Here is a 21,202-nt window from a genome sequence, read left to right on the forward strand (position 1 = left end):
TGCCATGTTCCTTAAACAATTTCTGAACAATTTTGGTAGTGTGCATTTCTTACTGAAAAGGGTCACTGTCATTAGAGAATACTATTTCCATGAAGGTATGTACTTTATCTTCCACTGCGTTCAGGTAGGTTGTACATATTGTGATAACCTTCACATGAATGCCAAGGCCCAAGAATTCCTAGCAGAACCATTGACCAGATCATCACACTGCCTCTGCCACTTGGCCACTTCCCATTCTCCATTCCAAATTCCCCAGATAAGTGTTGCACACACACCAAGCCATCCACAAGAAAATTTAACTTATCAGTCCAGGCAACCTTCTTCCATTGTTCCATGATCCAGTTCTGATGCTTACTGCCCACTGTAGGTGCTTTTGACAGTAGACCCAGGTTAGCATAGGTGCTCTGACTGGTCTGTTATTCTACAGTCCCATATGGAGCAGGCTGCGATGCACTGGGTGTTCTAACCAGACAGGCTAGCCTACACTTCTCACATAAATCAATGAGCCTTCGGTGCCCATGACCCTGTTGCAAGTTAATAGCCATTTTTCCTGCATGAAACCATTTTTGGTAGACACTAACTACTACATACCAGGGGCATCAGATGTTCTGACCCAATCACCTAGCCATCACAGTTTGACCTCTGTCAAAGTCACCTTACGCTTGACTATTTTTTCTGCTTCCAACACATTCAATAAATTCCACCCTATTGGCTGGTGCTACTGTAACAGGAGAACAAGATTATCAATTTTATAATTTTCATTGATCAATGCTTTTAACAATATGGCAGTTCAGTCTGTCTGTCTATCTATCTATCTAGAGATTATAGAAAGGTGGGCAGCACTGTTAAGTGTATGCTGGTGCTGCAGGTAAACCCGGTCACAGGTCCAGTAAATCCAACGTAGAAAGCAGCAGCACTCAATTCCGTGAAAAAATGTGTGGCTTTATTCAACCAAACATACAGGAGGCCTCCTGTATGTTTGGTTGAATAAAGCCACACATTTTTTCACGGAATTGAGTGCTGCTGCTTTCTACGTTGTATCTATCTATCTATCTATCTATCTATGTAAAAGGAATCCAGCAGCACTCTTGTATCAGATGAATCAAATGTGATCTTAATTCATCCTGTGTAATAGCAGCAGCTGCTTGTACACAGGATAAAGACCACATTTGATTCATCTGATACCAGAGTGCTGCTGGATTCCTTTTTTACCTCGCTATTGTTGAGCCTCTGACCCAGGCTTTTAACAGCTTGCACCGTCCACTGCTATTGTTTAGGAGTGTGGTTCTCCTTCTACTCTGTCTATCTATCATCTAACTATCTATCATCTATCTATCTATCTATCTAATCTAATCTATCTTATATATGACTTGTTCTCTTCCGGAGTAAGTCTGGAGTAAGATATACAATTATCTATTTGTATTGCAATGGCTCCATCTTGTGGCAATATCTGGTATTGCGCTATATCATCATTACATTTAGCTCCTTTAGCATTTAATTTACCAAATATATTTATGTCATCTAAAGAGAAGGGTAAATTGTTATTTTGCTACTAACAAATAAGCATTATAAAGGAAGAAAGCAGACATGCAGCAATAGCGATTCTGAGAGATAGATCATCCAAACAGATTATCCACTTTATAGAATGCGCAATGTCTTTTTAAAATATATATCAGAAAATCAAGTAGCTTCATGTATACAATGTCAGCACAAGTGAACTTGATTTTCTTTTCGATCTCATCAACTATGTAACAAAAAAGAAAGATAAATAAATAAATAATCACTGGAGTAGTCTTCAAGACAGACATACAGGTTTCACATTACATTAGAATTAATCTGCTCCATTATAACAGTATATATGTTATTTCCTTTGTAATAACATCCTTTATCCACATGATCAGGTTACATTGTGGTTGCGTTGCATTGCGGTTGGCCGCATGCAGTAACTGCTTCTGGAATGCTGCTGTTTACCTGCATTTTTTAATCATTTCCAGTAGTTACTATTTAGAAAATAGGATGTATTTAGATTCTGTGATATGGAACTTGGCACACTGATGATTGTGGTTGAATAGAACCTCAACACTACATACAGGAGCAAAAGCAATGACGATGCACATAGATTCACACTAAAAAGTGCGGCCAACCACAGAATGAACAGCACAGATGCTGTAATGCCCCATAGATTCAGCAATTAAAGTATTCCATTATTTACTGAGAGCTATATAAATAGAAGAAAAAGACAGAAAAAAAAATGTGCCGTTATTCTGGTAGGATGGAGGAGCAATGTGAGGTGATCACAGTCTGCTCACCTGATGGTGTTGCACTGAGAGTGCAACACCTTTACTCGCCTCTCGCCCGTTTTCAGGGTAGTTAGCCGGGGTGCAGCCAGGAGCTCTCCCGTCCGGATTATGTCTCAGGTCGGTCAGGTAGAATAAGATACACATTGGTTGTGACAAAATCTTCCTGGAAATCACGGGAGAAGCGCCGATTGGAGCACCTTTTCTACCCACAGTTGTGGATCCTATCTTAATACTTGCTGAGAAACATAGGTTGAGATTTATCACAACCTGTCCAGAGGAAAAGTTGCCCAGTTCCCCATAGCAACCAATCAGCTTGCTTCTTTCATTTTTAACAAGGCCTCCGCAAAATGAAAGAAGCGATCTGATTGGTTGCTATGGACAACTGGGCAACTTTTCCTCTGGACAGGTTTTGATAAATCTCCCCCATAGTTTTGTATCAGTTGTAGCTACAGGTTAAGAACTTTAATAATTGTGTTTTGCTTGAATCACGAATGGGATCTATGAACAAATCTCAGACGTTGAGAGAAAGCTTAAAAAGTTAAATGATGAAAACATGCACCCAAATCTAATTCGTGCTGAGCTCATCTCTGTGGTTAAAAACTATTTTGGAGGAATTAGAACATTACAGTGAAGATGCACAGTGGTAGTTATGGATAGTAGTCTATATTGTCTACAGATGGAAGAGATGTTGTCGAAGAACAAGGCCTATGAGGAACTGGACAGTGGGGGGCACTTACTAAAATATGTGTGATGTAGTAAATTTTTTTTTTTTGCATGTTTATTTGCGTGAATCTGTTAAATGTATTAAATAGTCGCAGGGTATTTGATAAATTTTATGGAGGATACACATTTTCTGATATTCCACTTTTCACATACACCAAAAAGCTACGCTGAGTCTGGGCTGGTGTAGAATTGCGACTTTTTGGTGGTGGTGTAAACCAAAAAGTCGCAAAAAATAGCCTGAGGTGCAATACTGCTCCAAAATAGAGACAAATCTACACACACAAAACAGTTCTAAAGACAATGATAAATGCCCCCAAGTGACCATACTGCTAAAATTCTGGCAACTAAATAAAAACTGTCTCTAAGGGTATGCTCACACAGGCAATATAAGAGGTGTTTTTAATGCAGAAAACACAGTGATTTCTGGGTCAAAAATGGCATAGTGTTACTGTCAAAAACTGTCTGAACAAGAATCAAAGCTAAACTTTCCCTTTTCAACCTCTTGATGACTGCCGAAATGCCTTTTTATGGTGCTCAGCAGTCATTGAATATAGAGTGGGCTTAGATGCTTAGCCAGCTCTATATGTGGCTGGTGTTTGCTGTATCTTGCAGCCAACACCTGCCCGTAGCATGAAACGTGTCAGAGTTTTTGCCGTGTACATGCAAGTTATCCAATAAAGAATACCCTGTTTTACCTCAACCTGGATGCTGGACGCTTTCTTCCTGGCATTGTTTTGCAGTGAAGCTGGGGGCGGGACCAGCAAGTCCATGCACAGGTGTGGAGGCTGAGCTTGGTGAGCTGTCGATACTACTTGTTTTGGACTGTTTGCACCATAAGACTAGCTCCCCAGACTAAAGGGTGACCATTTGAACCAAAAGAGTTTACAAAAATGGAGGATGCCACTCCGGACAAGGTTGGAGCTGTAGGAATAATCACCGGCTTGGATGTGAAAGTGCTAAGCACGAGGTGTGACACCAAAGCCTGCACCGTATTTGAAAGTAAGCCGGTTACTCCAATTAACACAGCACCTATGGACATGTTGTTTTTATTCAAGGAAATTGAGACATCACTAGCTAAGGAGATGAAAGTTCGGTGGAAGCACAAAATTCTTTCCACTCTCTCAAAAGACATTGTTCCCCGTGGCCTGCATCTCAAGAAAAGACCAGTGTAAGTATATTCGCCACAATTTGAAACAAAATGGGAAGCGACTTTGCTGGAGTGTTCTAAAAAAACTTATGACATACATTGTGGAAGAAGAAACGGCAGAGCTCACCATGCTACAAAGTGGGATGGAAAAAGCTAAAACTGATTTGGAATTGATTCAGGAACAAAAAGACTTTAAAGAATTGGAGGGCAAATTGTTGGAAAAATTGGAAATTATTGAAGATAAAATCAAGAATATTAAAAGGAAAATTTCAAAGGGACATGGGAGATTATCAACGTGACCAGGTTTTTACCTGGTTTCTCCATAAAAATAGAAATAACAGTGGAGATACAGACACCTTGAAGTCTATCTTGAGAACCCCCAATTTCAGCAGAAATTATTAAAAAAAAGGGGCAAGAAAAGCAAGTATAAAAAGAGAAACAACAAATCAGCGAGACGTGAGTTTTTCGGATATGGAGAGCACACAGGATGATAGCATTGGAGGATCATCTGCTGCTTTGTCAACCGAATCTTTGAACACCTGTGGTAAAGTGGATTGCAGTGAAGGTGCAATTCCAAAAAAAAAGCGCAAGCTCAGGTGCAGACGAGCTGGCCTCAAACACATATGCAAACAGGTACCCTCTACGATCTCTTTTGACCCAGAAATAACCCCTGTTATGAACTTGTCAACATGTGTCTTGTCCATACCCTAACTAAAGCTTTTGAGTAAAGGACTGAGCTTTGTTCCGCCATGCAATTTCCATCTATTTAATACCATACTTTTTCACGGGATCTTACTCTGCAAAGATTTTTTTTCCAAGGTGAACAGGAAAGTACTTGTCCTAGTAGAATATCTAAGGCATCATGCCGGGACTTTGCAGATCAGAATTATATATTAATTTTGCGTGCATTGGAAAATGAATCAAAAGTTATGTGTGATGATTTTGTTCGGGGGGAATTTCGAACAGCCAATCCTGGATTCTATCCTGTGTCCTCCTGATTGGAGGCCCTGGATAGATTCCAGGAATTGGTTGAGAGGGACTTAGTCAAATTATACGACTGTTGTAATTATCATGCTGGTAATCTAAATAAAGCAGAGTAAATAGCATTGAAAGAGCTTATTGCAAATGATTATGTGACAATTCGCAATGCTGACAAGGGGGAGGGGGAATATAGTAGTGCTGGATTCGGGTTTGTATAAAAAATTGAACCTGCAAATGTTATCAGATACTAATGTCTATAGAAGGGTTAATAGTGATCCCACACAAGTATGCCAAATTAAACTAAGAAAGGTTTTAAGTGAAGGGGTTGCTTTAGGTGTCCTTGATAAGAAACTAGAGGAGTTTTTGTTTGTAAAAAACCCAGTCATGCCAGTGTTCCACTCACTGCCCATGGTCCACAAGGGAGCCTTCCCTCCACCTTTAAGTGACATTGGCTAATCCCTCAACACTGATGTTAAAATTGAGACATTCGCCAGTGTATCCTTATATAAAGGACACACCAGAGCCATCTGAGAAACCTTGGCGTTGGTGTGCGGGCTCTGGTGTGTCCTTTATATAAGGATACACTGGCGAATGTCTCAATTTTAACATCAGTGTTGAGGGATTAGCCAATGTCACTGTATACATCTACCACAGTAGTGCACCTAAATTTCTGTATTGTATTATTCTAATTGTTACACATCCACACCGTGCATGGGCTACCTGTGATGTGGTAGTGATTTATCCAACTATACCATGGGAAAAGGGAATGGAGGCTATAAAATATTGTCTTGACCATTTTAGTTGTTACTCCCCTGGCTTGAAGAAATTTATTTGCATAGCGTTAGAATTTTTTATTGCAACGTAATTTCTTTAGTCAGTTTTTCTTTCAAACCAGAGGAACCCCTATGGGCTTGAAATATTCACCTTCATTGGCAAACATTTATATGATATTTTGTGAAATCTGCTGTATCTTCACACCTAAAAATCCCTTTCCTGCCACGTCCAGTGCGTAGGTTGTTTCATAGATGACCTGATACTGGGATGGAGGGGAATGGAGGTTGAATTCCTTAACTTCATGAGTTATGTAATTAATACAAATGAATTCAAATTACAGTTTACATCTTATTTCAGTGAGGATGCAGTAAACTTTCTTGATATCACAGTCTCATCCCAAAACAACAAGGTTAAGATTAGCCCATATAGAAAAGAGGTGGCCAGCAACATCTTATCACCCACAACATGTTATTAGAAATATTCCCTTTGGTGAATTGTGTCGCATAAAATGTAATTGCTCAGACCCAGAAGTTTATGAGGTGGAGAAACGTAAGTGGGAACAGCATTTTCAGACAAGGGGTTATTCTATAGGTGACATTCAGACAGCGAAAGAAAGGGTGGACAGTATTGAGAGGGAAACGCTTTAAGCAGAAAGGTGAAAAGCGGAGATACTGAAAGAAAAAATGATAAATGCTAGAATCAAGAAGAAAAGATAAAAAGAAAGCCTACTTTGGTAACAGCTTATAGCAGCCAGTTTGCATGCATTACAATGATCATCAACAAATATCTACCTGTATTGGAAATGGATCTGGTTTTAAGAGAAATGGTATCAGCGGGAGTAAATGTGGTATCAAGAAGAGGACCCTCTTTAGGCTCTGGATTGTCCCCAAGTTTATTTAACAGTGACTCCCGCAAACCAGCCAACAATAGTTGGCTAAACAGTGCTGGGAATTGGAAGTGTGGTCACCGAAAATGTATTACATGTTCACATATGAAAATCAGCAAAGAATTTAGTTCATATGTTACTGGAGAAAAATATAGTATTAAATGATATATTAATTGTAATACAACTTCAGTAGTTTACTTAGCGTCTTGTGATATGTGCCAGCAGCAATATGTGGGTTGTACTAGCAACAGTTAAAGAGCAGAATTAGATGGCACGTCTCAGATGCACGAGTAAAAAAGTTTGGGGTCTCAGCTTTAAGTAGACACTTTAAAAAGATACATGCAGGAAACACCAGCGGCTTATGTGTTACGGACATTGAGAAGGTCAGGAACAACGTTAGAGGAGGTGATTTACAAAGAAAACTATTGAATAGGGAAACCTTCTGGATGTTTGTTCTAAATACAAGATACCCTCAGGGGTTAAATCACAGATTAGATTTGATAATGACTTATTGAAATGTGTAATAGACACAACCTCCTCTTTTTTGGCTGCAATATGAACATTAACATTAGTTTATTGTTTTGCCATAGTACTCGTTGTGGTTATAGTATTGTTGTTTTGTGAAACACATTGGTGTAGATATTATTATTAGATATTACTGATGCTGGTTGCTTTCTTCCTGGTATTGTTTCACGGTGAATCCGGGGGCAGGACCGGCAGGTCCGTGCACAGGTGTGGAGGCTGAGCTGGCTAAGCTGTGGATACTACCCGACCAGTTACTATGGCAGCCAGAGGCCTTCTGAAGGCCTCAGTGCCTGCCATAAAGTATCTTGTATAGTTTGCCTCAGGCAGTCTGTACTAGAAGATTGCCGACTTGACAGTTCTATAGTATGGCTCTGAACTGTAAAAGCAATATAGTGATTGCATATAAAAGTCCCTTTGGGGGGACTAAAAAGTGTTAAATGTTCAAATGTTTTTAATAATATAAAAACAGCACAATAATAAAAATTAAAATCACCTATTATTCAAATTTTTCAGATATAAGAGTAAACTAAAAAAACAAACAAAACAACACATTTGGTATCGCCGCATGCAGAAATGTCCGAACTTTATAAATGACATAGGCAAAAAATAAAGAAAGAAAGAAATGCAGGAATAACATATAATTTTTCATCTCTTTACATCCCATCCTTGGGCATAGTAAAAACAAGCTCCTTACATGAAAATGTAATGCAGACATTCAAAGCATTTTAGTCTTTTTCTTAGTTAGAATTATTTTTTTTTTTAAGTAGCAAAATGGGTTTTCTCTTATGGCAAAGTTGGTCAAATCAGATGTGTACCACATTGGCTCTCACACTGCCATTGCACCACGTCAAGAATGGCCATCACATTCTCTTTTTTTCTTTTTCCGAGTTTGACGGCCAGCATTTTGACTGGGCGCAACGGGCAACAGCAGGTCCCGATGGACCCCATTATAGTCAATGGGGTCAGTCTGGTGCCGCTGTTTTTCAGGGGGAGTAGCAGGAGAAAAAGATGGCGAAAGTAGTATTTTTTCTCCCGCTATTTCCCCGGGCTATCCCAATGGTGGCCACACTGCCATGTCCTAACGGCAGTGTGAAAGAAGGAAAGAAGGAAAAAATTTAAAGAAGGAAAAATGTGCTGTTATTTTTCAGTTAAATGGTCTACATCCCTGTACGGTTCTTCTCCCCATGGATCACTTCCTAGTTTTCTCTCTAAAACTGTGACTCTGATGTTGCAATTTAACAGAGCACACACTTTCCCACAATCCCCCTTTTTTTACATACACAGCAGAGACTGACAAGCAATATGCAGTTGAACTAATCATGTCTGAGACCGTCTTAGTGGATGCCCTAAGACGGTCATAACAAAGGGCAACACAGCAAACAAATAAAAGTATATATATAATATATTTATATATATATATATATATATATATATATATATATATATAATATATGATGAACATACATATTATATGCATATACATGATGTACATTGGCAAAAGGTAATGCCAAAAGAACAAACATTTTATTGTACTTTTGAAGTTTTGAAGCAGTGAATGTTGATTACCTAATGAAGGTTTGTCTAACTGGTATAATATACCTCTGACTAAAAATATATATTACATAGGCTAAAAAGAAAGGTGAAAAATGACAATGAACAAGCTGTGCTGCTTTGTTTCTCTTGTTACTTGCAACTTTCAGGCTTTAATGAACAAACCTTTGGGGAGCTGAAATCTGGCAGGACCTGTAATGATCTAATGGTCTTTAATGAGCATCAAGTGGCCTAAGATTAGAAAACAAGATGCAAGACACTAATTAATCATGACGAGGAATGTCTGGAGGATGAGGCCGGAAGAAACATGATGAGGGCCAAACCTCAATGGTTCCTAAAGGACCACAGCTGCTGCCATCTCTAATCGTCTAGTCCTACTAACTTTCACGTTTGGTCAGGTCTAATGAGAAGCTCACACCTCCCATCTTTAGATCGTATTGAGTCAGGCCTGTCAAGACATGACTTTTACATAGCCAGACAAAACACTTGTCAATAATCTTATTACATTTATCCAAACAAAAGCTATTGGATAGTTTGTTAATTAAACTACCGGCATCTTGTCCGTGTTACTACTCCCAGGGTGGCAGATACAATGATCGGATAATCTTATTTATTTATTTATTTATTTATTTTGATTAAACACATCCATTATGTTGTGTTTTTTCCCAGGTTAGAAAGAACAAGTGAAATAGTAACTAAATACCAATGAATAGAAGGAAACAACTAACTATTATATATAATTATAGGACACAGCTAACCATTATACTTAGATTTATATATATTTAAAAAAAAAAATGTCAGCACAATCGTAAGCATCTAACTAAAGATCTTTAGTCTTATAAAATAATCTAGTATTTAAAAAGATAACAATATTTCTTCCTATTTAATGGAGATGTTATTAACTAGAAACTGATAAATATATACAGTATGCACACACACACACACACACACACACACACACACATATATATATATATATATATATATATATAATCATGGCTGTAAATGTTGAAATTCTCCTAGAAAATGAAGTATTTCTCACAGAAAAGGATTGCAGTAACACATGTTTTGCTATAAACATGTTTAGTTCCTTTGTGTGTATTGGAACTAAACCAAAAAGGGAGAAAAAAAACAAATTGGACATAATGTCACACCAAACTCCAAATATGGGCTGGACAAAATTATTGCCACCCTATAAAATTGTGAGAATATAAGATGGTTTCAAGCATGTGATGCTCCTTTAAGCTCACCTAGGGCAAGTAGCCGGTGTGGGCAATATAAAAATCCCACCTGAAAGCAGATAAAAAGGAGAGAAGTTCACTTAGTCTTTGCATTGTATGTCTGTGTGCTACACTAAGCATGTACAACAGAAAGAGAAGAGAATTGTCTGAGGACTTGAGAACCAAAATTGTGGAAAAATATCAACAATCTCAAGGTTACAAATCCATTTGCCTTTGTCCACAGTGCGCAACATTATCAAGACGTTTGCAACCCATGGCACGGTAGCTAATCTCCCTGGATGGAAGAGAAAAATTGATGAAAGGTGTCAACGCAGGATAGTCCGGATGGTGGATAAGCAGCCCCAAACAAATTCCAAAGATATTCAAGCTGTCCTGCAGGCTCAGGGAGCATCAGTGTCAGCGCGAACTATCCGTCGACAGTCAAATGAAATGAAACACTATGGCAGGAGACCCAGGAGGACCCCACTGCTGACACAGACACATAAAAAAGCAAGATTACATTTTGACAAAATGAACTTGAGTAAGTCAAAATCCTTCTGGAAAAACATTTTGTGGACAGATGAGACCAATATAGAGCTTTTTGGTAAAGCACATAATTCTACTGTTTACCGAAAACGGAATGAGGCCTACAAAGAAAAGAACACAGTACCTACAGTGAAATATGGTGGAGGTTCAATGATGTTTTGGGGTTGTATGGCTGCCTCTGACACTGGGTGCCTTGAATGTGAGCAAGGCATCATGAAATCTGAGGATTATCAATGGATTTTGGGTTGCACTGTACAGCCCAGTGTCAGAAAGCTGGGTTTGCGTCTGAGATCTTGGGTCTTCCAGCAGGACAATGACCCCAAACATATGTCATTAAATGAAATGGATGGCAACAAAGTGCTGGAGAGTTCTGAAGTGGTCAGAAATGAGTCCAGATCTAAATCCCATTGAACACATGTGGAGAGATCTTAAAATTGATGTTGGAAAAAGGCGCCCTTCCAATAAGAGAGACCTGGAGCAATTTGCAAAGGAAGAGTGGTCCAACATTCCGGCTGAGAGGTGTAAGAAGCTTATTGATGGTTATAGGAAGCGACTGATTTCAGTTTTTTTTTTCCAAAGGGTGTGCAACCAAATGTTAAGGGTGCCAAAAATTTTGTCCAGACCATTTTTGGAGTTTGGTGTGACATTATGTCCAATTCGCTTTTTTTCCTCCCTTTTTTTGATTTAGTTTCAATACACACAAAGGGAATAAACGTGTATAGTAAAACATGTGTTACTGCAATCCTTTTCTGTGAGAAATACTTCATTTTCTAGACAAATTACAGGGGTTCCAACATTTATGGACATGATTGTATACATATTAATCGTTTTTTATTTTTTGAAGGTAAATTTTATTTAATCTATTTTCCTATTTTCTATTTTTACATGATTATGGGGTAGCCATCTTGTCTCCTTTTCAACTTACATGCATATCAACTACTTTTCAACTCACATGCTGTAATACAATGCAATTCTATTTTTAATAAACTGAAGATAATAAACATCAGTAGGACTTTTAACAGTATTTGTTTACAATTTAATACGCAGTATACATCTGCATATTTTAAGAAGCTGTATGCATCTGCACAAATATGTTTTATCATGTCTTTCCAAATGTTAGGGCACATAGACATAATGGTAGGGATCCCCTACTTGGAATTCTTCCTATAAGTCATAGTGAAGAGGCTATGGGGAGACTCAGCTCCTGTATATTTAAAACAGAAAGTCATTCATTTAAATGGTGTGAAACTTCATTTGTCCCGCAGTGACATCTGCAAGTGTCACACTATCGCCAACAGCAAATTCTTCCACCAAAATCATACTGCCTTTATGTATGACAGTATATCCATACTTAGGATGTAGACAATGCCTTCATGAAGTTAGGAATTAGAAAGCAGTGCATGTATGACCCCACCCTACAGTCGCTTGGTACAAAATATTGCCTACGTAGCTTACATTTTCTACAACAAACAACAAAATCCAAAGATACATTTTTGGTTCTTTGAAATCCAGAAGACCAATGCTACAAAGTAATGCCTGTCTGCGAAAAAAGAATGTTTAGTTGTTCTGCAAGGAAACACATCAGAACTTTAGTAAGGCCACAGGAACACAAACCACAACACAAGACTTGGGCGGTGTTACAAGTACACGCATACACAAGTACACACATAGAGCACAATACATGAAACAGCATGGTTAAAACTTACAGCCACGAAAATTGGTGGAGAAATCATTAACAGAGACAGGAGAGAGTGGGAAGGCTCGTTCAAGGGTTCCCGTGTTACTACGTATAGTGCCTGACATGCAAGAGCAGTCTATCTCAGTGCACCCCAAACAACATGCCTGCATCAGCCTCTTGCGGATGGACATCTTGGCTAAAATCATGGTTATAATGAAAGGGAGAGGAGAGGAAGAGTGGTAGATTAATGTAGGGTACAGAAAGAGAGACACACATATATTCATGTATATATAATTGGACACAAGATGCAGCTAAATGCAGTTATGATCGGCAGGAGATTTTATCCATTTATGACAAAGGAAATTGTATGCAAAGGGCAGGATTCTCAAGGCAGCTTTGACATGATGGAATATGTAGGATAAGCAGTTGTTATTCTTAATGATAGGACAGAAGAAAGAGCAGTCTTCGAAAGGCTGGCCACCAGGGCTGCATGGCAGAAAGCTCAAATGTAACAGATTGAATCAATATTATCAGATATCGCTTTCATTGCAAACAATGGAAACTGGAAATATCAATGCAATTATTTTTCTGTTTGTAATTAGAAATATTAAAATATTGGAAGAACAACAAAGGAGATGGGGAAATTACTAAAACCCAAACAATTAATAAATTCGTCAGATTGATAACTCAAACAGAAAATAATTCATATAACAAGATCAAACTCCATGAGATTCCATGACATCAAAAAGATGAAATGGAATCATTCACTTCTGTGTTGTACAAGCAAATCTTTTTTGTGGCTGGCATTTCCAAGAGGCCTGCAGAGAACTTGGCCTTACAGACATGATGTGGTAATGAGACTATAACTAGGTTCTGGTATTTTAAAATAAAATGAAAAATGTATTGGAGTTTATAGTGATTATTGTAATGCAAACTCACAACAACTGTAACGAAAAGCTAAAGGCATCATGCATCAACATGCATCTACATACAGCATATACTTTTAAATCTTGCCTTGCGCTGAATTGTAAGCACGATCCAAAGAGGAATAAAGATTATCTGGCCTCTGGACAAAGAAACATCATTGCACAGATTAGGGTTCCAGTGCTTTGCACAGTATGTGATCAATGTTAATGTTTATTGCTTTTGAAAATACCCCTTAAAACACCCACAGGTTTTATCCAATGACTCAAGATCCTCTCAAAGTTAGGCTAAATTCTGGCATTCCAGAGTACTGCCACTATCATATCATAGGTTGCATCTGGAGCCTGTGCTGACCATGTCCACCTGACTACTAAGTAGAACTGGCAGAAGCCAATTAGACTTGCACTGGTAGTAGTAGTACTTTCTATGCTATCTTGTATTTCTAAGCCACATGCCAGTCTTGCTTGGTGGTCAAGTGGTCAGGGTCAGCACGGTCAGTAGGGGACCTCTCAGAGCTCCATGCTGAATTTTAATTTTTTTGCTCATAGTTTAACTTTAAATGGGACACACTAAATTAAAAATGTCTGATTTTCAAACTAGCGGCTTTTAAGCATTATACATTGAAAAATCATATATGTTGTTAAATGGGGTTTCCATGGTAAAATTACTGATGGCTTATCTACAGGATATGCCATAAACAGCTGATCGAGGCAGTGCCGACCCCAGTCATCCTTACTGTTCATAAATAAACAACATATGTGAGCTGGAAGCCTCAAGTTCCTACAATTTGGTTAAGCCCACTTTAATGGGAGCTTCACTGCTGTAACCCGAGACCACACTTCCACAATGTACAGAGCCGAGGCTTCCAGCTCCTGTATATTGTGTATATGTGGCTGGTCTAAACATCTGACCACCAGCTGATTGGGCTAATTAGCTATTGATGGCCTATCCTGTGTTTAGGCCATCAATACTTTTACACCAGAAAATCCCTTTAAGTAAAGTTATCATAACATGCATAGATATATTATCAAACATACTGTGAAAGGCTGGAGACACTTTTCAGCAATGTGTTTTTAAAACAGTTACAACAATAACAATAGAATTGTTATTGTTCCAATTTTGTTTTCCAATTTCATCACCCACCCTCCAAAAGCTAACCAGAAAAGAAAGGAACAGCACTCAACCCAATGATGGTATGCACACATCCAGCTGGCAACACGACAAAGAAAACAGTACTACAGGCACATCAAAACCACATATTGTTTTGGGGCATGACATTTTAAAAACTGCTTAATATAGCACACTGGGTTCACTAAGCTGGTCAGAAAAAAATAAGAGCTAGCAAAATATACATGGGTTTCCAACAAACACAGAGATTACAAAGTAACAAAATGTACAGACCACGTAAACCACAAATCACGAGACAAAAAAAAAAAAAAATAGAAAAATAAAAGCAGCAGGTAAGACACCAGTCACATAGATGTCATGTTGTCACTGCTGGCCCCAGAAATGCCTCTTGGCTGTAATGTCAGTACCTAGTTTTCTAATAACTGTCGACATTGTGAGATATTAAAATGCTAAACATTTTCACTGGTCTGTCACAGATGCAAGAAAATATTTTGTACACTTTCTGAAGAGTATAAAAAAATATTGATGTAAAAAATAAGTAGCAATTAATGTCAGAATGGAAAGGGCAAAGAGAAAGTATCTGATATCACCTAAGGGTTCATTCACATTACCGGCATGCTCTGGTATATGGAGCTCCATTGGCTAGTCCGTCAGAACGATAGGAGTTTAGTGGAGAAAAAAAATAGTGCATGTCCTATTTTTTCTCCCCTAAATCGGGTAAATTGCTCACAGACCCCATACAAGTCAATGGGCTCTATCCGTACTCGGTGGTGTCAGTTGTTTTCTAGTCCGGTTCTGGAACAGTATAGAAAAAAAAAGAAAAGAGGACCGGACTGACTGGAGCACAACGGCAATGTGAACCTAGCCTAAGAATTAAATGGCTACAATAAAAAGCCAGCATTGTAATTCCTCTTAACATTATTATCAGAATATAACTACCATACAGATTCTATTAATAGATAGGAGATGGTCAAAAGTGATGTCTGCATTCAACTATGTGGAATGTGATTTCCTGATTTCCTTGCAGCTACTATGCCATATTGTTTAAAAGCTACGGACACCATTAGAGACATTTAGTTGTTTATCTGTTTTTTAAATACAAAATGAAACCATTTTCTAAATAGTCTTCATTAAAACATGCTTTTTTTTTACTATTTGCTGCTGCTGAGAGAAAGATAAATCCATCAGATGAACTTTTTGCTCATCATAACAGCAAGGAAGGGAGTTATCAGCTGAAAAAAGTGGACAAGGGGGAGAAAAACCTAGGAGGACAGCTCACACAGGATGTATAGAGAAAGGAAATTACATAAAAGTGCAGGGGATAATTCTACGAGCTGTGTACAGGTATAGATAGAAAACAAAGCTCACACAGCAAGAAGCAAAAGTAAGCAACATTTTTATAAAAAATTATTGCACATTATCAGTACAGAGCAATGATTAAAAAAATGCAAAGGTGCCCATATCCTTTAAAGTGCTCTAGTTGTAAAACAGTTAACAGCAATTTTGTGGTAGATGATAAGTCACTTCTCACTAATATGAGCTGTAGGCCTCATAGCACTTGCTAGACAACCACAGATCATTGGAATAAAGACTTGGCCAAGTAATTTTGATTTGTCTTTAACACTCAATAAGGGGCCTTACACAAAGAGATATTTCTTACATATGAGTTATTCTTCCCATGGAAAATACATATATATTTTTAATTGGATGAGCATTAACTAAATAGCCTTTACCACTAGCAACCTAGAAACATTTTGACGCCACAGATCGTTATTAGTAAAGGAAAAGATTTTCTTTGCAGAATGAATGAAAGTTCTATAGACCTAACAATTATCTTTAATGATCAAACATTTGGATAAAGATAATCATTATGCCAATGGCTAACTGATATAACTCAAGAATTCTCCAATAACTAGTGTCACCACTCACATCTGAGTTTGTCAAATGTACTGGGTCTGCATGAATCTTACAAAAGATTGTAAGTAAACCTACTAGCCCAGGGTTATCTTTATGCATAAGCAATGCAGCCCTCAGGGTAGAAAAGACAAATTCAGCTCTGCTTATAGCAACTGCTAAAAGACTGAAGAGAATTGCTCAAATTCATCTAATTTACACTCCAAAATAACAATACTTTTGATTGAATGATTCACTGAACAAGTTCAAGGGGGGCCTGGAGGCCTTCCTTGAAAAGTATATTACAAGTTATGGTTACTAGATTTCTGGAGATAGGACATTGAACTTTGAACTTTAATTATTTGCCATATTTATAGCTAAGAAGAAATTTTCCCCATGGTACGGAGAATTGGCATCATGTTTTTTTTTTTCTGCTTTACTCTGGATCAACACATTAGGGTTATAGCTTGTGCTTGATGGACTCTTTTCAAACTTATTAACTATACAACTATAAATGTTCCTGAAGCATTAGCTCATTTGCCATAAATCTACATAGGGATGTCTACATTGAAATCTAATCTCCTGTGGGGGTGTTGCAGGAAAACAAAACACTCTCTAAAAGGTTTCTCCACAACTAATGGTGTTCTGTCATAGAGAGTCTTCTGTCATCAGCTGATTTTAAGGGGGGGGGGGAGGGACTTTTCTAATAAAAAAAAAAAAAAAGGTTGCCTAAAGCGGGAAACCCATTTAAAGGAAATCTGTAGTGTAAGACACTTATCTCCTATCCTCAGGATAGGGAATACGTGTCTTATCGCAGGGGGTCTGAATGCAGGTACCCCCATGATCTCCTGTACGGGGCCTGGCTCTACTGCGGCTCTCCAGTGCAGTAGGCGTGTCGGCCATGGCATCATGCTGCGGTCCGAGATGCTGGGCCCCCCTTCGATCTCCTGTTATGGTTTTCCCTGTGCAGGGGGTGTGTTGGCCGCAGCATTAGCCATAGCCAACACCCCCCTCCATGTATCTCTTTTGGGGGAGGTGGATATGCAGCTTTCGTGCATCCCTCCTTCTCCCATACAGCTGTATGGGGGGCCACCTCAGTGAAGTCGGCGACACATGCATTAGCTGCGCACAGTCGCAGCAAAGCCAGGTCCCCGCACGGGAGATTGCGGGGGTCCCAGCGGTCAGACAACCATGATCAGACACTTATCTCCTAGGGGAAAGGTGTCTTACACTGCAGTTCTCCTCATTTACACTGGTTGATCTACCTTCGTCAGCAGCCTAAATTGTGATCAATTACCTCAAATGAGTGACATAATGCTAAATATATTAATAATCTGTTCTTATACTATACAATAAACCTGGCTACCTCAAGAGACACATATGTAGTCAATCGCAGGTCAGGATAAATGGTATATATATATATGTAGACGTTGCAGAAGCCTTCCTACTCTTTGTTGATTATGTGTACTGAATGTACAATGATTCAGTGAATATACAGTAATACATGAGACTATACACATTGATTCATTGATTATTCTCCATTTTTACTTTACAGATGAAATGCATCTCACTGTATATATTGACTTCTGCAAAGTAGCCATTATAAATCACGAATAAATGGGACAAACACAAAAATACTGCATTTACACTTATACAGACAGAACATTTACAGATCAATAATGGAATAGGACAGTACATCATAAACTGTACAACACATATATCACACGTTTAACAGATACAGGGATATATGTATAGACAAGGGGAATTTTCACAAAACAGCTTTGTTTTTTACCACAAAAATACAGCAGTGCTTGTGCAGGTAACATGGAAACAGAAGAACTGCCATTTCCACCTACATATAGCACAGCCTTTCAGCCAGCAGGACATGCCATTCTATCTCACTTTGCTTGCATGATTTGTATTATAATATATTCAGTTTTAGGGGATGTCATGTTTTTACTTGTTAACTATAAATTATTATAGTTTATACTATACTATTCAATGCATCAGTAAGAGAGTCCTGTCAAGTCTGTTTGGTCCTATTCTGCTCCCATTTCAGTGGCAATTTTTTTTCCTGAAATGAAAATCTGAGTCTGAGCCAAACTGGTTGCCCTGATTTACTTTGGCCCTGATTTACTACTGTAAACTGACCTCTTTTGTCAGGTTGTGCGCCACAAATTCTGTCTGTGCCAGAATTTGCAACCAAAAATTAAAGAAACCCAACCAACTATCCTTTTTACTTAGAAAACCCGAAAAAGGGGCGTGTTGACCGGGGAAGGGGCTTGTCTGTCGAACAAAAGGTGTGTCCCCACAAAGTTCAGAGCAGTTATAAAAAATAAAAATGTAGGGAAATAGTAGTACAGTAGTACCTTGGAAAAATATCTGTCAGGAATCAAAATCCACAAAGAAAACTACACTGCACTCTAAGTAAATCAGGGCCATTCTGCCTGACAACCCAAAATAAGGTTATCCCCTGCAACCAGACTGTCAGACATTACATGACTTAGTCAAATAATCTGCCAAATGATGTATTGGCACTATACCTACAGAGGGTATGGAAAAAGTGGCATGGCAGCAGTCAAGTCTGGACACTTCAAATCTCAGGCTGCAGTTAAATCAGAATTTTCTTTAAAAAAAAAATACATTTAAGTTGAGAACCTCTTTAACTAACACCAATGACACTCACAGTACCTGAAGCCCATGCAACGTATATAATAAAAGTAAGCAACAATGCATGGGAATTCCCATGAGGGTTTTGCATGAGGAATTCACACAATTTTATGCGACATTACCAATTAGTGCATTATAGCCACTATATTTAAATTATGAACAGTGTTATGGAAAAATTACAAAATATTTAATGTGTCTTTTCAGTTTCATACTGTAATCCAGAATAATCTGTAATTTACCCAATTAAAGGGATATTCTAGAAAAAATATGTCTACATTTAAAGCTGTTCAGAATGGGTGACAAAATATAGGAACTCGTCCTCACTTGTCATTAATACCTTGCCAATGTCATTTCAATGGTGTTGGTCCCCACTGTCAGCACTTTCCTTTCTGCATCCCAACATATAGGAAGTGCCCACTGCTATGGCCAGTGATTGGCTGAGTTGGCATTTTCTATGCGGCAGGGCATAGTGCAGGAAGTACTGACAGTGCAGGAGGTGAGTACAAGTTTCTTTCTTTGATTTTTCCCTCTATCCTGAACACTTTTCAATATTAGAATATTTCTATGAAAAATCCCTTGAATAAAGTGGCTTGAATATTTATTTACCTTCCTAAAATAAATCTCATAAAACATTTCCATTAATTTCATTAGTCTGGGGTAAACTGCTGTATTTTCTACACAGTCACATTACACAATTGGATTAGATGTGGAGGATCATGCAAAGGACCTTGGTGAAATAACACATATACTAAAACCTGTTTCTGCTTATGTAAGGGCCCATTTAGACCCTCCAGCAGAGAACTGGTTGATGTGAGTCACTGACCCACTACAGAAAACTCTCTATGTACTCACAATACATAACTAATAAGAGATTTATCCAAGGCAGCAAATAAAGTGAATAGTATAGGGACACACGGATAGAGAAAGGGAAAAAAGACAGTAATTATTAGCATTTACATTGACTTGTTTCTCCCTTTAGTTTCCCCTCACACAATAAGATAAATTATCTTTTAAGGGTGGTGTCACATTGCCACTGCAGTTTTTGAACCCGTTGTTTTTTTAGCCCAAGAAAGTTGTGGATTCAAAGATTATGGGAAATACAAAGGAAGAAACTGTGCTTTTGCTGGATCCACCTCTTACTTCGGCTCAAAAAACTGCATCAAAAACTTAGATTTTTTTTTAAAGACTGTTTTTATAGTCTGTGAATATTTCAAATCAATAGTTTACATGTTTTCCAGGGGTAAGTGCAAAAGCTTTGTTATCCTCCCAAGCCGGGGATTAATTCTTTAATTTAAAGAGGACTTGTGGGCTCTCCTGTATGTTTTGGTAAATATTTCAGACAAGATAATTGCGCAGCATCTTTTGTTGTGTTGTACATCTGTTATTTTGCCCAGAAATGTACGAATAAACAAGATGTTACAATTACACATTTCAATGAGGTGTGTCCCTACATGCATAAAAGAGCATCTTTCCAATAAATAGACTTGAAAGCTGCACAAACAGTGCTGTAGGGCTTCACAAGCCTATTCCAGACATACCTTTATTGATAATTTGGGGTTTGGTATATCCATATAAAAACGGATTTGTAAAGTGTCCAGGAGTCATCTGCTATGAGTCTGCTATGCTCTGAGGCTGCAATGACTCCTGTAGCTTATGTCACACTGCTCATTGATTAGACATGCCCGGTGTCAATTGGGAAGAGCAGTGGCGTACCAAAGTCAGAGAGAGGAGTTGTGGACTCCGGGCATGACCTCTCTGGCTATCCTGAATGACTCCTGACCACTCTACAAAAGTGTTTTTAATGGATATACTGCACCCCAAATTATCAACAAAAATATGCCTAAAGTAGGCTTGCGAAGCCCAACTGCACTGCGTGTACAGCTTCAACAGTCTATTGAATGTGACAGATGCTCTTTAACTTTGACCCCATCAGTGCTGAAAAAATCAGACTGTAATGGGAAACACTCAATAGAAAAGTAGAATATTATATATATAATATATTATATATTAATATATATCCCGCTACCGCTATCCCATAGAGCAAGAAAATTTTTTTATATATATATATATATATATATATATATATATATAATACTGCTACTACATATTAAACATATTTATCATCTGTTCATCTAGAATGTTATTTCCTATAAGGGTATGTTATACTTTAGCTATAGAAGTTTTTTTTTTTGTTTTTATACAAAAAGCTTTTAAAATCTTTAGTTTTTGTTTATCCAACAATCTTCACTAGTCACT

At 38.1% G+C, this 21,202-nt stretch overlaps 1 protein-coding gene across 29 annotated transcripts in view; it reads right to left on the reverse strand.

The window, feature by feature from the left end:
- Window positions 1–21,202, reverse strand: part of KCNMA1 (potassium calcium-activated channel subfamily M alpha 1) — a 550,733-nt gene that overhangs the window by 135,954 nt on the left and 393,577 nt on the right. For 16 of the 29 annotated variants that reach the window (XM_056531312.1, XM_056531315.1, XM_056531311.1 and 13 more), the window contains one exon: window positions 12,360–12,527. The exons of the other annotated variants lie outside the window; for them this stretch is intronic. In XM_056531312.1, the coding sequence (XP_056387287.1) occupies window positions 12,360–12,527 (168 nt within the window). The remainder of the gene's footprint in view (window positions 1–12,359; window positions 12,528–21,202) is intronic. 29 annotated transcript variants of the gene reach the window in all.

Source organism: Hyla sarda, chromosome 7, assembly GCF_029499605.1.
Source record: "Hyla sarda isolate aHylSar1 chromosome 7, aHylSar1.hap1, whole genome shotgun sequence".
Classification (NCBI taxonomy): Eukaryota; Metazoa; Chordata; class Amphibia; order Anura; family Hylidae; genus Hyla; species Hyla sarda.